The sequence below is a fragment of the Anas acuta genome, chromosome 5 (genome assembly GCF_963932015.1).
Source record: "Anas acuta chromosome 5, bAnaAcu1.1, whole genome shotgun sequence".
Lineage (NCBI taxonomy): Eukaryota > Metazoa > Chordata > Aves > Anseriformes > Anatidae > Anas > Anas acuta.
The window spans coordinates 51997127-52016596 of NC_088983.1; the positions used below are offsets into that span (position 1 = coordinate 51997127).

The 19470-nt window shown below is 41.8% G+C and overlaps 1 protein-coding gene across 1 annotated transcript in view; it reads left to right on the plus strand.

Moving 5' to 3' along the window:
• HSD17B12 (hydroxysteroid 17-beta dehydrogenase 12) overlaps window positions 1-19470 on the plus strand; it is a 73811-nt gene that overhangs the window by 44567 nt on the left and 9774 nt on the right. Inside the window, exons 5-8 of the mRNA XM_068684705.1 lie at window positions 2305-2369; window positions 3338-3382; window positions 13577-13611; window positions 18347-18428. Of these exons, the coding sequence (XP_068540806.1) occupies window positions 2305-2369; window positions 3338-3382; window positions 13577-13611; window positions 18347-18428 (227 nt within the window). The remainder of the gene's footprint in view (window positions 1-2304; window positions 2370-3337; window positions 3383-13576; window positions 13612-18346; window positions 18429-19470) is intronic.

Consider the following 19470-nt stretch of genomic DNA (forward strand, 5'->3'; position numbering starts at 1 on the left):
AATTCTGTAGCATTTGTTGCAATCAAGAACATAGCTTTTACAAATCTGTGTTTTGCTTGTCTTTGTGAGGAAAAACATGGGTTTAAATGAGAAGAACCACAAGGGATGAGTTCTCAGGTTACAGCATATTTTCTTCTTTTGCGTCTCATCTAGAAGAATATCGATGAGAACCCTTGGCACTATAGCACGGTTGCTGATGATCTATGGTAATTATTTTTTAACCTTGCACTTAGACACAGGAATCTCCACATATACTGCCAAAGATTGAGCTTCTGATTGTATAGTTGCACCAAGTCTAACTAAAGAACTTACAGATTGAAATCCTTGTAAACTTCTTATTTGGAAGCTTCTTCTCACCCACGTACGAAGGCTAAAAGAGTTTGCATAATGTTTTTGCTGTGTGTTCAAAACAGCGTCTGTCAGTGACTTCGAACATGTGCTAGCTACAGCAATATGTTAAACAAGCAGAGGTGGGAAATCTTTCTTTTGCTCTTCTTAAATCCCTGTGATTCTCGAAACGAGTTAGAGCTGGACAGCATCTTATCCTGTTGTTATCCACTTCTTTTGGGGTAAAATCTGCCTTTACAAACTGAAAACCATTTAAAAAAAAAAATCTGTCCAAAACTACAGCAAAATATCATCCGGTAGAAAATGATGGCTAAAACTGGAAGGGTACGTAACTGGGTCGCAGTTTCTAGTAAGGGGTGTGAATTTTGTGCAACCATCCCTGTAACACAAGTCATAGGCGATATGCTGGATTTAGAACGAACAACCAAAGATAGTCCCAAAACTCTGCTGCAGTTCATGGCAAAAATCCTTTCCAGAGAGATGGACTGAAAAATAGTTTAATATAGGATGAAAACCAGGGGAAAAATCTCTCTTACTCTGGAAATAACAAGATTGGACCTTGCTCCTTTTTTTAAAACTTATGTGTCTAAATGTAACAAACATCTGTAAGGAATTTGTCAAACCCTGTTCTCCTCAATTCCTTTCTTTTTAAAGATTATCCAAAAGTTAAAATTTTAAAAAACATTATGACAAATCAGCTAAGGGTTTCCATAGATATACTGAGAGGTCTGGGGTAAAAGTGCCGTTGTTTGAGAGAATCTGTGAATGAAGCATGAGAACTTGTGCCAGAATCTCTACTGCATGTTGCCTGCGTGTCCTGAACGTCTGCTGATGCTTAAATAGCTTTCACGTTGGGTGTAAAAATTACAGCTTTTGGCACAGGTGTAGGGGCTATTCAAAAACACAACCTGAACCGACCACACACACACACACACACACACACACACACACACACACACAAAAAAAAAGCATCAGTACCTTTTAAATGTGTTTCTTACCCCCCTGTAGACTCTACCCTAGAGGTGAGCAGTGCTGCTGAGCATATATAGCACTTTAGGATCCTCTGGGGTGTAAGACGCTATATAAATGTAAAATGTTACCACAGCAACCAAATGTCACAAGATTCACTTGCGTAAGATGAACAACAGATACTTAGGAAACGGAGATCCCATTTGCTTGTTTTTTGTCTCCATACCAATCTGCTTTATTAAGTTTGAATAAACTGAGGCTGCAGAGCTGCATTGTTTTCTAATGATACCAGAAGTTTTCCACTACTTGGGTTGAGACTGGAGAATGAATGCTGGTTTCAGGGCTCAGAATAAAACCTTGCCAGGCTGAAGTGTTGCGTTGAAGGGAGAAAAAAAAAATCAGGTTTAAGTAATTAATACATTCGCTCCGTTAATTTTAATGCTGCCAATGGGGAGGGATTTTGCAGATCTGAGGAGCGTGGAGGGGGGACAGGAGAGCAGCTTCCTGCGATGGATCTCCCTGTATCAGGTCTGCGAACGCCCAGGGAGAGCAAACCAGGAACCATTTCTAAAGGCAGAGGCTCTGTCAAAAACACAGGCTGCTTAATGTACGGAGACTGTCATTAATGTGATTTCTCCTCACTCGGAGCTGTGCCTCCTCCTTCCCCCAGCCTCTCAGGGAGAGCTGCAGCGCCTGGGCTCTTGCTGCCACCTACTGTCCTCTCTCCTCTCCCTCTCCTCCACTGTGGTGGGCTAGATGGGACACCACAGAAACCATTGCACTAACATTTGTGCTAAAAACACCTTGTGTACTTGCTCTCGCACCCCACTCACAAACCCACAAGTGGATTTGCAGTTAAGGAAAATTGACTGGAGGGGTGCAGTGGTTCCACTGCAACATTTTAAGAGAATTATTTGAAAGTCACACTTAGAGCATCAGAAATCAGATTTGAAGCAATTAGAATAAAACTTCTTGCTTTCGTTTCAGTAAACAACGTGGGAATTTCATATTCGTATCCTGAATATTTCATTGATGTTCCAGACCTGGATAAGGTGAGTGGTTTTTCTTTTGCTTTGCAGTGTTCTCATCGTTAGCACTCAATGCTTAATAGTTAAGGCAGAAGTACCAGGATTTGGTGAAGGTACACACACACGCACAAAAAAAAAAAAAAGGTTTTCTGATTAGAATTAAGCCAAAAGGGTCCTAAGAGCCTTACACAGGCAACACAGTACAGTTGAGATGAGGGCAGTCCCAGTTTTTTGAGCAGTGTTTTTTATATGTTAACAAAGAACAGTGGCAGAGTGTATTTCTATTTCAGGTGCTCTGGTTAATAACTGAACACCGCTCTTGTCCGTGGTCTCATCTGTCTGTTGTTCTTGAGCCTCTTTAGCTTGTGGGGTGATTTTTAAGTGATCAAAGGGAGTTAAGCAACCTCACGAATGGTCGCTGTATATTCCAGAACACCATTCTGAAACTTAAATGTGACCCCTTTAGATGTTTGGTAACGTAGAGACAACCGTGCTTGCATTGAGTACTTTGTAATTGCAGATTTTCAACACTTTCACTGGTATATGACTTTGTTTCCAAACCCTCTGTAGCTAACTGTATATGTAGTGGTTTGGGGCTTTCTGCTTAGAAAATTAAGCACTGAAGCAATGTTATGAAGTGGTGAGGAGCACAATATAAACATGAATATATGAACATGTCTGAAATATCATAATTTATTAAAGTTCATAAATATTGCAAATGGTGTTAGGAAATTCAGTGTCAATGAGATACATCTATGTTGGGTTTTTATTATCAGGAGTCCCTGTTCAGGGATAAAACTTGGTGAAAAGCAATTCAGAGACAGCTCTGAAAGTCTCACTGCTCCTGATACTAGAGCAAGAAGGCACAAAGTAAAGGTGGATGTGATGTAGAAGAGTAAGGTTTAATTTATCCAAGCACTTGCAACCCAGGGGGTGTGTAAATGTTATTCAACAAGCTTACAACAAAACACAAATCTTTTGCTTTCTTGCAGACAATTGACAAAATGATCAACATTAACATCATGTCTGTTTGTAAGGTAAGCTACCTGTTACCAACACTTGTTCCGGAAGTCTTAATTCAAAACCAGCATACAACTCTAATTCAGTTGTCTGAAGCAGTTACTTTCACCTGTTGGGCCACAAGTTCATTTTTCATCTTAGAGTAACCTAGAATTTATGATTCTTGTAGCAGAATATTCTGATTGTTGTGCGAAATATAACTTGTTACAAAGGTAACTCTTAGCTATTTAGAAGAGCAAGGTGTGTAAACAAAACAGCAACTTAATGCTTCTTCACGCTTGTTGGTATGATTCTTCCTGTAAATCCTTAATTTTTCTCCCTCTGTATCCATGTTTTGTGGGGTAGGCACTGTGATCACTGCATGTGTCAGGTTTTTGTACTCTGGTGTGAGAAGGTACACGGATGTTTACTGTAAAATACAAGAGGAAGAAGGAAACACGAATTTACACAAGTCCGTATTAACGTTTGAATTATAACTTTCCCTTTTTGATATTTAAGCTGATGGTTTTTATTGGGAAGAAATCAACAGCAGTTCAAGCTAAAACACTTCATGTTTGTTAAAAGGAGGTCCATTCAAACATCAGTTTTTCGTCCTTGTATTTCAAAGCTAAGCAATGGGCAGGGCTAATAGCAGCTGCTTAGCATGACATAGGAAGTCACTTAGTGTGTTGGGAAACAGTGCTGAAGAAACTCCCTTGTAATTATTCACTGCTAAACCTTAACTTTCTCTTCTGCATAACAAAAAGCTTACATCTCCAGCAGCTGAGGGTTAACCTTTTGCCTCGAAGCTGAAATGTTAGGTGCTTCAAAGGTGGCTTAAAGGATTTGGCTTTCTTGCAGCTGTTCTGATTAGGTCAAGTACTGAATTCATCTAGTATGGTGCTCTAGTAGGGGAATCTAAACTGTAGGCATCTTGTTTCTGTGTGAGGAAGCACAGGACCTCAGAAAATAATGCCTCTGTAGGATTTTCACACCTTGCTGAAACAACAGCAGTGAAAAATGCATCCCTTGCATGACTGAATCGGGATTGCAGCTTTCTGCTGCTAACTTTTACTTCAGTGTGCGTTTATTTGACATGTTTGAACTAACTACTTCTTGCGAAGTTAGAAATGCTACAACAGTAGGTCTTCAGCAACTTTTCTACTTTATAAACACAACTAATGTGACGAGCACCGATTTTAGTTGTCCCAGAGGGTTTGTAGGCCTTGGGGTCTTGTGGCACTCCGGCAAGACTTTCATCAGAGAAGTCGGTTACTGGTGGGCACCTTTGGAAGTTTCCCTTACAGAAGCCATTTAGCAGACTTTAATGTTAACACAGTTAAACCAGGTGTAATCAGAAAAGTGCTAAGGTGTGACATCTGTGCTGTGCCAGCAGAGGGAGTGCACTATTCAGTGATTAAAGAATTTGGGGTGTCAGCCCTCCTGGAAATGTTTCCGTAGACTAGGAATGTTTCAGCTGAGCTATTTTAATATGTTCTTCTGAAGATGGTAGACTGGAATAATTTGAGGCCTGCTTTGTTGGATATGTAACTAAAATTCCAGAGATGCAGCCAGATTATATTGGTTTCCAGAACAAATTAGCACTGCTTTGAGTCTCTGTGCTTATAATCAGTGATATCCAACTAAAGCTAACAACAACAAAAAGTCATACAATTTATTTTCTGGTAAAATTTTCAGTGTGTGAGCATCTTCACATTACAACGTGGTTGTTGCCACATATGTAAAAATGTACTGTCTATTTGCTGTGAGGCTAGCGTGTTAATAGTATTTTTCCATTTGTTTGAAAACTTTTTCTTGACCGTGAACAGCTCGTGCTACTGGGTATAATCAGAGCTTGAGCATAAGCTTCCAGGCTTGAAAATGTTCCTCCTGCATGAGCCTGTTGTGTAATTAAACAGTAGGCATGCCAGATGCTTACTGTTTTGGGGAGAGGAGCACATTAGAGATATGTACCATCTGTAAGTCATTTTTTCAGGAGAACCCATAGAAATTAAGAATCGTGGTAGGAAACAATTTTAGGAAAAATCTGTGCGTCCTTTTGCTTAGGTTTTGGGGACAAAACCCCGTGAACACTTACTTCAGTGTTTTATGGTGATAACACCTCTTATCCAGGGGTATAAGTTTGTGTGTCGCTTATAAAAAAAAAAAAAAAAAAAGTCTCTTTTCTTGCCTGATTAAAAACATGGAATTTAGGAGGGAAGACAGAGGACTGAAGCAAGGAGGTGAAGGTGTGATGAAAAGATGAAGGTACAGAAGAGGCAAAGCAGGTGGTTTTGCTGGTACACATTCAGGCTCCACTCACAGTGTCTCCACATCCTCATCAGAGGTGTCGCATAAATTGTCCACGTAGGTTCTGGAACACAGCTACCTACTTCATTTCCTTTGGGATGAAGCTTCCTCAGTGCTTAAAATGAAGTAGTATCTTCTTAGTAACCTGCACAACGTGCTATCAGCAACACCTCTGTAGGACACCACAGCTTTTCTGGCACATGTTGAATAGCTCAACTTCAGTTCTAGCTAAATCACTTCCTAGGCTTGAAGTGGGAAATTTAAAATATTCAGCATAGTTTGATCCTGCAGAAATGTTAAGGCCTGTTCTGTTGCCACAAGTGTAAGCATTTTTTAAATGTAACACTTGCTTACCCCTTCCCTTCTGACCCTCTGTCTCTTTGTTGAGCGTCTCACTGGATTTCCTAGGGGATAATCTTCATGTAGGAGGGGTTACACAGAGAGAAGACCAATCTTATCCTCACAGGATAAATTACCAGCCTAGTTGGTTCTCCTGCTTAACTCTTTTGCCAGTGTTAGTCTCTAATGTGATATAACTTTCCCCAGTGTTTAAGAACGTGTTTCCTGCCACAGCTTTTAAACATGCTTCTTTCCCAACTCCTATCCTGTACTGCCTAGCCCTGTCATGTCCTTAGAGCACTGATGGATTAGGTGACCTATGGACCCCGTGCTGTTGCAATTTTGGGGCTCAATCAGTCTGGCATCAAGTGTTGTGATTGCCATGACCTGCCTTCAAAATGCCCTTTAAACCACTGAAGACAAGCTACGTAAAACCCACATCTTGGAAAACAGGGGTGCAGACAACTCATTGCTTGGTGTTAAACAAAATACCAAGTCAAAAGTCTGGGGGTTCTTCACTAACAAGCGAGTGCTGAAGAGCCAAGATTATAGTTGCCCTCTATAGTTCCTTTCTATCAACAGTGTCTGTTTCTGTTTGCTTCACCTTTGTATGCTGCAATGGATTTTGATTTCACTTGGAAAAACAATTTGACTTGATTTGGCTCTTGGATTAAAGTACTGGGAGCCAGGGATGCCAGGCTTGCTGTCCAGTGGAAAAAGTGGGCAGGTAATAAGCACAGAGAAGAGTTTCTCATGATTTAGGGAGCTTTTTCTCCTTCAGGAGTCACAAGAGCTACGAAGTCTGTGAGAAACAGCAAGTGCCTTGTTTCTGTTTGCAGCATCACAATATGCTAATTGCACTGGGAGTGAGGCATAAACTTGTGTTCTCCTGCAAAACGAGTGGGACTAAATAGTTGAGGGAGTGCTGGCTTAGCGCTTGATTAAGCAAGGAGATGAATTGGTTTGAAAGCTATTATGTTGTAGGGGGAATGTGGTTTTCAGGCTTGCAGGCCAGGCTTCAGTTGGAAATTGGCATTAACAGAGGAAGGGAGAGAGTAAATTACAGCCGCATACATGCCTTGGAGTCTGTGCTAATCTTTGCCTTGATCACCTTACTTGTGCTTTTTACTGAGTGTCAACTACAAAAGGATAATAGGCCTACAAGATCAAGGATTTTTATCATTATTGGATTTGAGAAGCTTATAATTTGCTTAAGACTTCAAAATACATAAATAGTCTGTGTTGAACTGAGGTCTGGTGTCAGTTGCACTCTTAATGGAAGAGGAGGGAAAGGTGAATTGCACCAAGTAGCAAATGCTGGGCAGGACAAGGGAATGACTCTAGACAATGCGGAGAAGTCTGAAGTGGAGTTTAGGGGAAAAACAAACAGCAACCTATACAAAACTGAAAGGAGTGGAAGAAGCTAGAAGCTAGTCTGTTTGAAAAAGAGCAGAAAAACTTCTTTCTATGCACAGGTCTACAAAAGAAGAAAAGCCTGGGGAGCAGTAACTCGGAAAGCCAGCAATCATATTTCTCTGGCATGGGTGGTCTGATGGCCTAGCTCAGCCTGCTACCCCACCTATCCTGGTACCTTTCCAGAGGTCAGACGACTGTTGCTTGTCCCCTGCTAGAACCATACGTGAATTATTGCATTCGTTGCATATTGGAAAGGATAACAGCAAGAACATAATTCTGAGGGATGTGGTGACACTGACGTGTGAGAAGAGATCTGCATGTGTGCACTTATACCATTCTAGGCAAGAGAACTTCTACATTTTTATTCAAAGTCGTAATCAAACAGGGAAGATGATGATTTAGCCAAGTCGATAATGCAGGTTGGCGACAGAAGTACAGTTGCTAGTACTTTGAAGAGGAGTAAGTGTTCTGTGAAGGTAGTCATGAATATCCCTGAAACGATCCAGAGGGAGAAATTAGGTGCTGCAGTTGTCCCAGCTTGATGTGTATCATGCTCTTAGGTTCAAAGTCAGCAAGGTGGGAGAGGGAAATGGAGCTGCAACAAAGGCTTTCCAGCAATGGTAAGGGGAAGCAGTTAGGGTTTTTTCTTAAAAGTACAAGCAATGCTTTTTTTTTTTTTCCTAGGAAAACCCTACACTTCTGTGCTTGTTTGTGTGTTGGTTTTTTTTTTTTTTTGTAGGTTTGGGGTTGTGAGAAATACGCATTGTGTTGAAACTTATTTGAGTTGTCTTTTTTCCTACATAAGTGGGAAAATTGCTTAGTTGGGGAGTTTTCCTTGCAAACTGGGCTCTCAAAGTTTGAGCTTCTAAATAGAGAAAACTTTCCTAGAAGTGCTGCTCAATGGAAGGTCACTGACAACTAACAGGGCTTGCAGAGTGTTGAAGTTCATAGTTCCACTTGTATATCATGTGTTTCCCTTTCTGCTTACTGACCTTGCCACGTGGATTATTGCATTATTTTCTGTTGAGCTGACATCAGTTTTACCCTGAGCTGAGCAAGAATAGATTTTATTTGTAGAAACTGGCAGGTATGAGCTGCATTAAGAAATTGTTGTTTTGAAAGAGATGCATTATGAAAACTTAATAGTAGATGCTGAGAATAGCTTCATGATCAATTTAACTAATAGTGCATGAATATAATTCCCTAGTTCTTTCAGAGTAAGTCTGCACAGGAGAGCTCCATAGGCACAGTGTCAGTTAACTAAATGTTAAATAGCTCAGTGCTTTGGTAAACCTCTGTGAATTCTCTGCCTGGGCAGTGTGAGTTATCTTATGGTAGCAGTTATGGTTTTGTACACGAGTGGGTGCATCACGGGGAATTGCTTACCTTTATTAAGGTTATGTTGCTTTGAGTGGTTATAACTTCACCCCAGATCCGTGAATGAAATCTGAAGGAGACTTCCTAGCTGCGTAATAAAATAAAAATCTTGCCCAAGTTCTCGAGCTTCATCCTTTGTTGTACTTGCACAGGCTTTATTACCGTTCGCTACACCTTTTGGAAGTGGAAAGAGTGGCTTGCAGTCATAACATCTTACTGTAGAATGACTTGTCTCTGAATATAGAACAGTGGTATTAAGTGTCTGCCTTTGTATGACAGTTGTGGCACATAAGATGTGAAAGATGACTTTGAGTATTTTACATCAGTTTTTCCTACTGCTTATAGCAGTCTGAGTGAATTTCACCTTCAAGGTGTTCTGAACTTCACAAGTTGTCCTTCCCTAAGCTCTGCTCCTGTGCTACTTCTCAGATCAGAGTGAGAAAAGGCTGCAATTTGGTGATAAATAAGAATGGGAGAATTTATTTCTTCTGAAGAAACACTGGAAATGCATTGTTATAAATTCTAACTATTTGTTGGTCTTCTAATAAGAACTTTAAGTGTAGCACCTGTTTCGGAACATAAATCTAACCATATGGCTGTGTGTCTTTGCAGCTGAAAATAGAAACTTCTATTTCTCTAGACTAAAGTAGTCTTCCTTTTTTTTTTTTCTTTCTTTTTTTTTCTTCCCAGAATTAGGGGTAGAAAAAAAGGTAGAAGATAGATTTGGAGAGGAAGAGTGGACAATGTGACCAGTACTTGCCAGGCATGTAATAAATTAATTTGCAGATGCGTGAACATCAAGAAATGACAGCCGCCTTTAAAAGAATGATGAACTGGCTTTAATAAATCTCTCCCACTTGTTATGAGCATCCTGGGATTTACGAGCTAGGAGTTTGTGTGAAAGTTGACTTAAAAATAATATAGCCCTTGTCCTTTTATCTACCAAAACAAACGAAGGAGACTCCAAACTCTGTGGTAGTGTTGCTCAGAGTTTTACGCGTGTATATGTGAAATTATTGGAAAAGAAGCCCTACTACTACTTCATGCTTGTGTGCTAAAGATTTTATCAGACTATATAAAACAAGGTACTGACAACTTCTGACATCAGAAAGGCTGTCTTGAACAAATTTTTCTGACACACTCATGCATTCTCACTCTGCTCTAATTCAAATTTTCAGAAAGAAATAAGAGATTTCTTTGGCTGAGCTGGCAGTTTTTAAGTAATTTGGTGTTTGACTACTCTGCCTGAAATTACCTGAGCCTTCTGGGGGAGTACCTTTGGTTTCACCTGCAGCACAGGTATTTCTGTGGCAAGTAGTACTTCATTCAGAAGAATGGTTGTCTGAGGAAAGCTGAAGTGAGTTCAGTACCCACCAACTGAAGGCATGCTACTTAGGATAGTTCCCAGCCTTTCTTTTAGGTTTTCTGTCACTTTTTTTCTGTCACTTTCTTCTTTCTTTATTAGATTGTCTTCAGAGAAAGAAACCCTACTGTAGAGTTCTCCCGTGTCCTACCTGTGAATTCCCAGGGACTGGGACTTGCAGTGCTTTGGCATTTATTAACTACACCCAGCTGCAGAACTGGCTGTCTCTAAATCACACCTAGGTTCTTTGATTCTTTATCTGGAACACATTTATTTAGTTCTTGATCTGTTTCTTGTTGAACTGCCTGTTTCGTAATGGCATGTCTGAGGTTATGGCTGATGATGACAAAGATGTTGGCCAGTTCGGCGATTTTTGAATAAAGATCATGCAAGCAATTGGACACAGGTATTAGTGGAAAAACTACATTTTTGCTATAGCTTGTTTTCTTTGAATTGATGCTGGGAGCATTTTATACATGTGTATAAAGTCGAGATTTGCCAGATAATTTCAACGTGCCTGCAGAAGGCTTTGTTGGCGTTTTTATACTAGTGCTCTTGCATTACTGGAAGTCTTACCACGGACTTGGCTGGGTGAGGTGAGGCTGACTCAAAGAGCTGCCTTCTGTTTCTTAACTCTTTAAAAAACAAAACAACAAAAAGTCAGTATTTTTACTGCACAAAGATATTGAATATTCATGTTTCTCTTTACATGTTACAAGAGGTAAAAACATAGATAGGAAAACCAGCTTTGCCTTATTTCACAGTTTTTTTAAAGTTCTCTAAAAATGCTCATTTTAATGGAAGCAAGTGGAGGTGATGCTAAGAATTAAATCCTGTTTTGTCATCAGTGTTTTTCTGTGGGGGTGTTTGTAGGGGACATTTGACTGCCTATCCAGCTGGACTTTGGAAACAGGCTACATAACAGCAAGCTGTTGGGGAGAGTGCTCTTGTTTTCCACTGGCGTCGTGTACCTACTGTTACATCTCAATTGTCAGCAGCCTCGTAGTTTCTTAACCTGTGTAAGTCAAATACTAATTACTGTAGTGTGTTTTTCTGTGAATGAAATCCCATTTGGGTAGCAATAGTAACCAGCAGCTTTGTAATATGCTAAGCTTAGAGCTGTGTGTCGGCTTGCAGTTGGGATTCAGACCGTGAATGCATTTGTAAGGATTTATGATGAAGTTTCAGGCATATGCTCCCCTCTGCATTACAATGGGAGAAGCGATACTAGTTTTTCAAACCATTTATGGGTTGCCTAAGGGGAGGCAATTGCAGTTCATGTCCGCATGTCAATCTATGAAGATGATATGCAGCATTATACTGCCCTGACAGGCAAGTAGCAGTATGCTGCTTTTTGCCAAGGGATCTGTGGTAGAGATCATAAAGCTTGTACCAGATAAAAGATCTGCTGTTCTTGAGCTAGTATTAGACTCAGCTGAAATCATTCTTTATCCTTACAGAATTAAAATAGGCACTTGCACATCTCTTTTGAAGCATTACTATGTGAAAAAGCTCAAGTATAGTTAATGTCAGAGTTTGTTTCGAAGTTGCATCAGACCTGTTCAGCTTTGATGTTTACCACCTCTGGAAAAGCTTGGCTTGACTTGTGGGGCAGTGCTGAGAGGTGCGTGTGTCACCAGCCCGCTCCACAGAAGTAAGGTCTGTTCGATTCCTGCGCGTACAGTGACCTGTCGAAGCTGTCACGCAGCACGTCTGATGGCAGAATCTATTCCAAATGAGAAACGCCAATAAAATACAAAACACAGCCCTTCTCTACCTCTTCCTGTGTATCGACTGTGATCAACCGAAGTCTAGTTGCCTTTCGTGATTTCTCCTTTATTCCCAAAATGGTAGGTTTTACAATTGGAAAAGCAAACAAAAACCCAAACCAGATTCCACTATGGGTAAGGGTTAATGCAGTAGTGATACTAATACGAATAGCTTGCTACAGTAAGTCACATTTGCTGCTTCTAATAAGAGTGCTTACAGGTGCTTTGTGCTCCCATATATGCTGATTTTTTTCCCCTCCGATCCAACTCAAATCTCATGTTTTAAGGTATCAAGTTATTTTGGTATCAGCAAGGATGCTGTTGCATTTTGGTGCCGTTAAGTATTTTATAGCACACTTATCCACCACTGTCTCAAGAACTTTGTTGGACAGCATTTTCATTTAAAGTTGTATGTTTCTTGTCTGATTTGGCTTTGGTGTCAGCAGTATGACGTTAGCAGGTTTGGTTGGGGGCCGGGTGGTATTTGGCACAAGCTGAATTTTTTCTTTTACTACATTATTTCTTACAGGCAGAAACTTTGGATTCGGTTCATATTTTAGGATGTTAATTAGTGTTAGAAAATTAGTTATTTCATGCTAACCGAAAATTCGTCAAGGTTTGGATCAATGCTTGGTTTGTTTCTCTCGTCAGAGCTGCCTGCCCTGCGTTTGGGAAGCTTGTTTTAGGATTGCTGCTCTGGAGGATCTTTCAGCTAGGTTGCAGATGGATTGCTCACACGCCTGATGAAGGCAGCACTTTGCAGAGCAGTGGGGAACTGCTACTCCCTGGCTACTTCTCTCATGGGAGGGTAGTTTCTCTTATTGTGGACGTCTTCTGTGTAATCAGTAGGGCAACATGTTGGGGTCCTAAATGCTTTCTGTGTGTAAAGTAATGTTTATGGCAAGCTGCTGTAAAACTAGGGCTGCTCAGAACGTCCCACTGAAGCAGTAGCCTATGAGCTCATTTTCTGTATGTCTGTTGCAGTAATCCTTGCCCTTTTACACAAAGGCTGCCCATGGTCAGAAGCAAACTGAATTTCTTTTGCCTACCTTCTGTCAGTAACTATTCTTGCTGTGTTAATGCTAGAAAGCTTTAATAATATTTATTGAAAAATAAAGGAGATCTGTTTGAGCAGTGTATTGGCACTGTTACCAGAATGCTCATCTTCAGTACTTCTGTCCAGTGCTCTTGTTGCTCCAATTTGCTTTTTTTTTTAAACTTAACATCAGCAGTTCAGTAAGACTTGCTAAAATGCACGTGGGTTTGTCACGGGGGGTGAATTTGGTCAGTCTTAGGGAACACGGATTCATTTTATGGGGAGAGAAAGTTCATATACATGGCATAGTGTGCTGATGTTTCGGTGTTCTTCGGAAGCCATGGATGCTGCAGGGTGGTGAAGGCTTTTTTATTTACTCTTATTGTACTTCTGCTACTAGCTGGATCGGTTCACTGGTTTCAGTGCACACACTACTTGTCAGAGCCAAGTTACCCAGGTAGAATAAAAATAAACTGCCCACGCAAAGTATGGTCTCTGCTTCCCCGAGCCTTGGCTGGGGTGGAGGGGGTGGCAGCTGCTTCTGGGAGGAAGGGAGGCTTCCCTCATCTCTGGCTGTCTGGTGTCTGCATTCTCAGCCATCACGAATGTTTTCTTTTTGCAGATGACACGATTGGTGCTGCCCGGCATGCTGGAAAGGTGAGTCACACTAACACTATCCAGACAAAGTCATCATTATTTATAGGGGAGAATCCTTTCTTGAAAAATTCATTACTGTGACTAATCAGCCTAGTCTCCATGTTTTAATGGCAGAGTAATGCTGGGTGAGTCACACTGATGGTGCATGAATCATCAGACGGTGGAAGCCTTTTCCACTCGATTCCCTTTTTATTTTTCCTCTCCCTTCTCCACTGTTGTGGTGATTCCTTTTAGAACAGAATTAAAAAGCCCGTCTGACTCATCAGCACTAACTCAACAACCTGCTATTCTGAGGGGGTGGTTACAGTTCCTGGGAATAACCTTCTTAAGGCTATTTCTCTAAGTCATTGCAAGTAAAATGGATGCAAAGAATATGTTCTCATTATACAGTAGGAGGTATATTGAGGAAAGTCTGTGATCATTTGGTAAAGTAGAATTGGAGAACAGCTCTTTAAAATAAGAGTTAATGCACACCAGTGTCACTGCGGAAGACGTGTACTGACTTCCCAGCCAGCTCCCAGGTGAAACGAAAGATACGGATGCGGTGTGCAACCTCCAGGCTGTTCTCTAGGTGATGCTGGCTGCTGCAGGATGTTTGCTGGCTGTTGCAGTGCTAACCCTGGCTGGCTGGGGGCTGCTCCAGGTCAGGGCTGAGCTGCACTCGCAGCGCCGAGGAAAGCCGTGTAGAACAAACAGTGCACGTCAGTCGCTTCGTTGTTACCTCCAGGTGAATATCATAGGAGGAGCGTGTATACGGGGCAAACCTCAACATAGGACAGATCAAGGGGAGAAAAAAATTTCTTGCATCATCCTGCTATCTGGGAGTTTTCGTTGCAGATCATGGTTCAATTACACAAGTGTTGTGCAGATGGAGAGCAAGCATTTCACATCTAAAACTGTTTCTTTGTGAGTACAAACCGTCAGAGCTAGTGGCCAGTCTGGGGAGCTGGTACCTAGCATGTCAGGGTGATGACAAGCCTGGAATTTTTGGCTTAGGTAAGAATGGAAGCAGAAAAGATTTTAATTCATGCAAAAGAAATGGCATTAGAAAAACAAAGACCCTGGAGTCTGGGGGATCTGGGAGTTAATATTCCTCAGTAAAGCTGGGTTGAGGATTGCACTGCAATAGTAGTAGTCACTCAAGGTTCTTAAGTCAAAAGTTATTCTTTGTCCACGTCCTGTAGTTGACAGATCAAGGGACCTGGCTTTTGTGAAACCACCGTCCCCCTGAAGATGCCAACATGACTAAAGCCATCTGCTTTCTGAGGATGAATGTACTGTTGATAAGAATTTGGGCAACTTTGAAGCTCTAACCACAGTTTATTGATTCAGTTCCTTCTTTGTCTAAAGCACTGTCGTAGCTATCCATTTGGCCGATGGATACCTTCAGCTTCACAGAACAGACAGATGTATATTCCACTTAGAGAATATCCTGTTTTCCACTAAGTATTAAACCAGGTGAGATGGTTTGAATGAAAACAGGATCCTGGTTTGCTGCCTGACTTCTGCTTCTGGCTACCGTAGAGCAAATATGGAACAAGTTTCCATATTCCCTTTGGTTTTGCAAAGGCAGGTGACTGCAGTGCCCACAACCCAGGTGTGCAGCTGCCCACCCCTGCACAGCCACGACACTGCTAAGGGTCTGCTACTGCAGAAGGACACGGACGTCCAGCAAAGCCAGGAGCAGGAAGGGCTGGTGGCTGTACTCAGCTGCTCCGTGGGCCACCCATACATTTCTCACGTGGGACTGCGGGTTAGAAAAGGGATCCAGGCTCCAGATTGGGAATCCCATTGCTCTTCCTCACTGGTTCAAGGCAGGTGGTGTGTGAGTACACAGCAGTTAACATAGCACACTACGGCATCCTGCACCCACAGTGCGCATTTTTACGTATCTGAGCATCAGTTTGATGGCCGTACGTCCCAAGACAAATCCAGGAGTAGAGCGGAGCTGACATGCTTTACATCCAGGTCTGTAAGCAGAAAGCACAGGTGCGTCCTGGTGTGTCGGTTACTTCTTATTTATGATAAACACAGCGGCGTGAGATGGATGCCATTTCTGGTAATGGCATTTAGACACTGCTGTGGCTCCTCTCCTGTGCTCCGAGCACTTAAAGTGACAATTTATAATCCGCGGCTCCCGATTACACTTAAATGAGCAGTTCTCCCTGTTCGTTTTCAGGCAGCTGTCTAAGGTGGGAGACTCGCGGAACTCCAAACTGAGCCTCGATGTCTTTGGGAACAACAACAACAACAAAATCAGTTGACTGTTTCTAGACAAATACCAAACTACGGTATTTATTGCCGGGGAAGTAGCAAGTGCATAATTACATTACAGAGGAAGCTTGCTCTTTCCACTTGGCGTGCAGCTGGAGCAGGCGCTGGTTGCCGCAGCAACGGGGAGACAGCTAAATTTAGCATCCCCGGACCATGCCGTGCACTGAAGGAAGAATGACGGGGAGGTGCCGGGGTGTGCTCTTGCTGGGCAGGACGCCTGCCTCGCCGCACCCTCGCCCAGGGTGCTGGTGCAGCGCGCGGCCACGCTGGAGGCAGGTGGCGGCGTCTTGCCGTGCCGGTGCCCTCGCGGTCCTCCAGGTCCCTCCCTAGGATGTTTCTTCTGCGGCTCTTGAAAGAGACAGAATCGTAATTAGAGTAATTGGAAGTGTTCCCCCTGCACACATGCTGCTGTTTGTTTTTATCGGGAGATTTTAAGTTGCATGCTTTTGAAGACTGGGACTGTTTTCTGTATGAAGAGAACGCAAACTCCAAAACCCACAGTTGCATCAACAGCTTCAAAGAGTCCACACTGTGCGTGTGCAAGAGGCTGGTGTTTACTTTTTTCTAAGAGGGCTTTCTTTGCTGGATCAGAACTGAATGCACCTAAGGGACGGTCACTGCAGCTGGAAAGCTGCAGTCAGACCAGCCTCTGAGGGACTTGTGCCTTACCACCCGAGTGCCAGCCTCTCTGCTAAAGCTTCAGTTTGCTTTGGGAGAGTGAGGCTGGGTTTATCCATATAAATGTTCAACCCTTCTTGAGTCCTGCTGAGCTTCTGTCTTCAATTAAGTTGTGTGGCAGTGACTCCTGTGGTCTGAATATGGGAAGAGCACTTCCTTTTATTGGATCTAAATTTCAATCTCATTTAAATAACTCATTGTTCTTGTGTATTATGAGAGGGTGTATTGTTGGTCTTCCTAGTCTCTTAAATAGCTAAGTGAACAATCCTTTCACCTCATCAACACATCAGAGCCTTTTCCTTCCTATTCTCCATTCTCAAATCATCACAGAATGGTTTGGGTTGGAAGGGGCCTTAATGATCACCCAGTTCCAACCCTCCTGCCATGGGCAGGGGCACCTCCCACTAGATCAGGTTGCTGAAAGCCCCATCCAGTCATCAGGTTCGTAGTGTCTCTGTCCTGTATTTGGAGGGATAGAGAAGTGGTCCATAGACACAAAACAGGACTACAGTGGTGTTGGACCTGTCCCTGCCATTCCCTGCTATCCTCTTTGGTTGTTCTTGGTGACTGCTGCACAACAGAGAATTCCTTCTGGACTTTGCTCGGGATTTTCAAGGGAATGGATAGTTGATTTAGAATTGATTTTTCAGTTGCCATTCTGTAGTCTGTTCACGTAGCCATCTTAGCTCTTCTTTTAAAAGTTCCTTATAGTGTCCTCCAATCTGGTAATCTCTTAAACTGCATGAATACTCATCTCACTGCCAATCCCCATTTGAGTTGATGAATAAATATCACAAGCACCACCTGTCTTGATGTGAAAAACCTCTAGCATTCACTGTTAACCTTTTGCTGTTGTGAAAATTCTTGAATAATTTGTAGTCTTTTCTTCATACCACATATTTTGATCCATGTCACTACTTTATTTCACCAACAAAGCCTTGCAGATAACTCCTGAAAAGTATGAGAACTTTGGCAAAGGTGTTTGAAATCCTGAATGACTGCAAAATGATTCTTTTCTGTTATGTCAACTGTCTCCTTTCCAGAGGTGAATCACTCAGACTTAATTCGTACTTGTATCGTGGCAGAAACCATATTGATTTGAATCTATTGTCACAATTCTCAAAGAATTAAAATAATAGTAATTAAAAAAAATAAATTAATGGTCACTTAAAGTCGGCTGTTTGTTTTTAAGATGATTACTTAAATCATTGTGGCAGCAGTGGCATAGTGTATGTGTAGTTGAACAAATATGATGAAAAACTCACGAATCTGCAGCAGTTAAGCTGCCTGATGAGTATCTGCATGCCCGTTCTGAGACCTCACTAAACACAGAGTACCTACTTGTGTGTTGGGTAAATTGGCTTCAGTCTACTCTATGGTAGGAAGAAGCAGAGATGCAGCTTCCACTGTATTCAGCTGTCTGGTAGCATCCCCTAATAACTTGCTTGCCCTGGATTGTTCAACTAATTCTTATTTCTACCTAGCACTAAGTAATGAGTCGACTTTTGTATGTAAAACTAGTCACGGAAGTGGACGTGTTTGAAATCCAGGGGTCTTACTGTCTGTCCTAGCTGCACATGCTTGAGAAGTGCTTGGCAGTGCAGGTGGTTAAAAAAAATTTTTTGGTGGTTAAAAAATTTTTGGGGGGTTCTAAACAGATCTTAATCTCAATTTCATGCTAAAGATTTTCTTTAGGCTTGCACTAACTAATTTTCTGAAACATGAAAGATTTTTATTTTTTTTATATATTATTACATTGGAATGTATCTTTGCTGCCTTTCAGATCAAAAGGGGTAATCCTGAATATCTCTTCAGCTGCTGGGATGTATCCAACTCCACTGCTGACTCTTTACTCTGCATCCAAGGTAAGGTACTCTTTTGCTCACAGAAATAGTGTCACACATAAGCCAACACCACAGGAATAAATGTTTTGGTGTCCATCTAGTGGTGCTTTCATGAACTAAAAGTACTGAGTTTCTAACTTGAATTTTGCTGGTAGTGGAAGGTCGAGACAAAAACAAGTTCAGGGGTTTACTGTCATGGAAACTACTATTTTATATATTGCATCACACATTCATCACATAGCAGTTTTCACACAACAAAGGATTCTACTGTACCGAGCAAGCTTAGTGTGAGGTTTAAGAGAATTGACCAAGTTCAACACAATTTCTTGTTCTGATACTTTGAGGCTTTTTTCCCTAATCTTGTAAAAGATACATGTAGATCGATATCTGTTAGGTATGTATGGGCATACATATTTAAGTAGGATTTTTTTGGTGCTTGCTGGAAGCAAAGGTTTTTCTTCCTCTTTGGTTAGTTGCCTTAGGTTTAGCATTTCAGGTAAGAGAAAGGATAGAGCTCTAGAGTGTTGCCAGTACCAAATAATTGCGCTGCATTAGTAGGCGATGCATCCTTCTAATGTAGCCCAGTATGTGGTTTGATGCTCTTGCAGTGAGTGGATTATTGGCTTATCTTTTCCCTGGCAGCCACCATAGATTCCAGGCTGTTTTCAGCAGTTGCTGCTACTTAGCCAACATTAAGGCATGGGGTTATCCCACTCTATATGCAGAACTTTGCACTTCACTATGTGCCAGTCAAGAAATCTCACAAAGTTTAACAATCATCAGGTTTACCAGAATCCCTCTGGACTGAAGGTCTGTTGTGTCAGCCACTCCATCTAATACTGTCATCTGCAAATGTGCTGAGGGTGCACTGTGTGCCATCACCTGGGTCGCTTATGGCAGATATTGAAGAATATGGGCATCGGTATTGATCTGTGGGGTTCTCTGCTTGTTACTAACCAGAAGTCAAGCCATTAATCATGGCCCTTGGAGCCTGTTGGTCCAAACAATTTTCTATATAACCAGCAGTTTTGTTCTTTCAGCACGTATCTGCTCAACTTCCAAA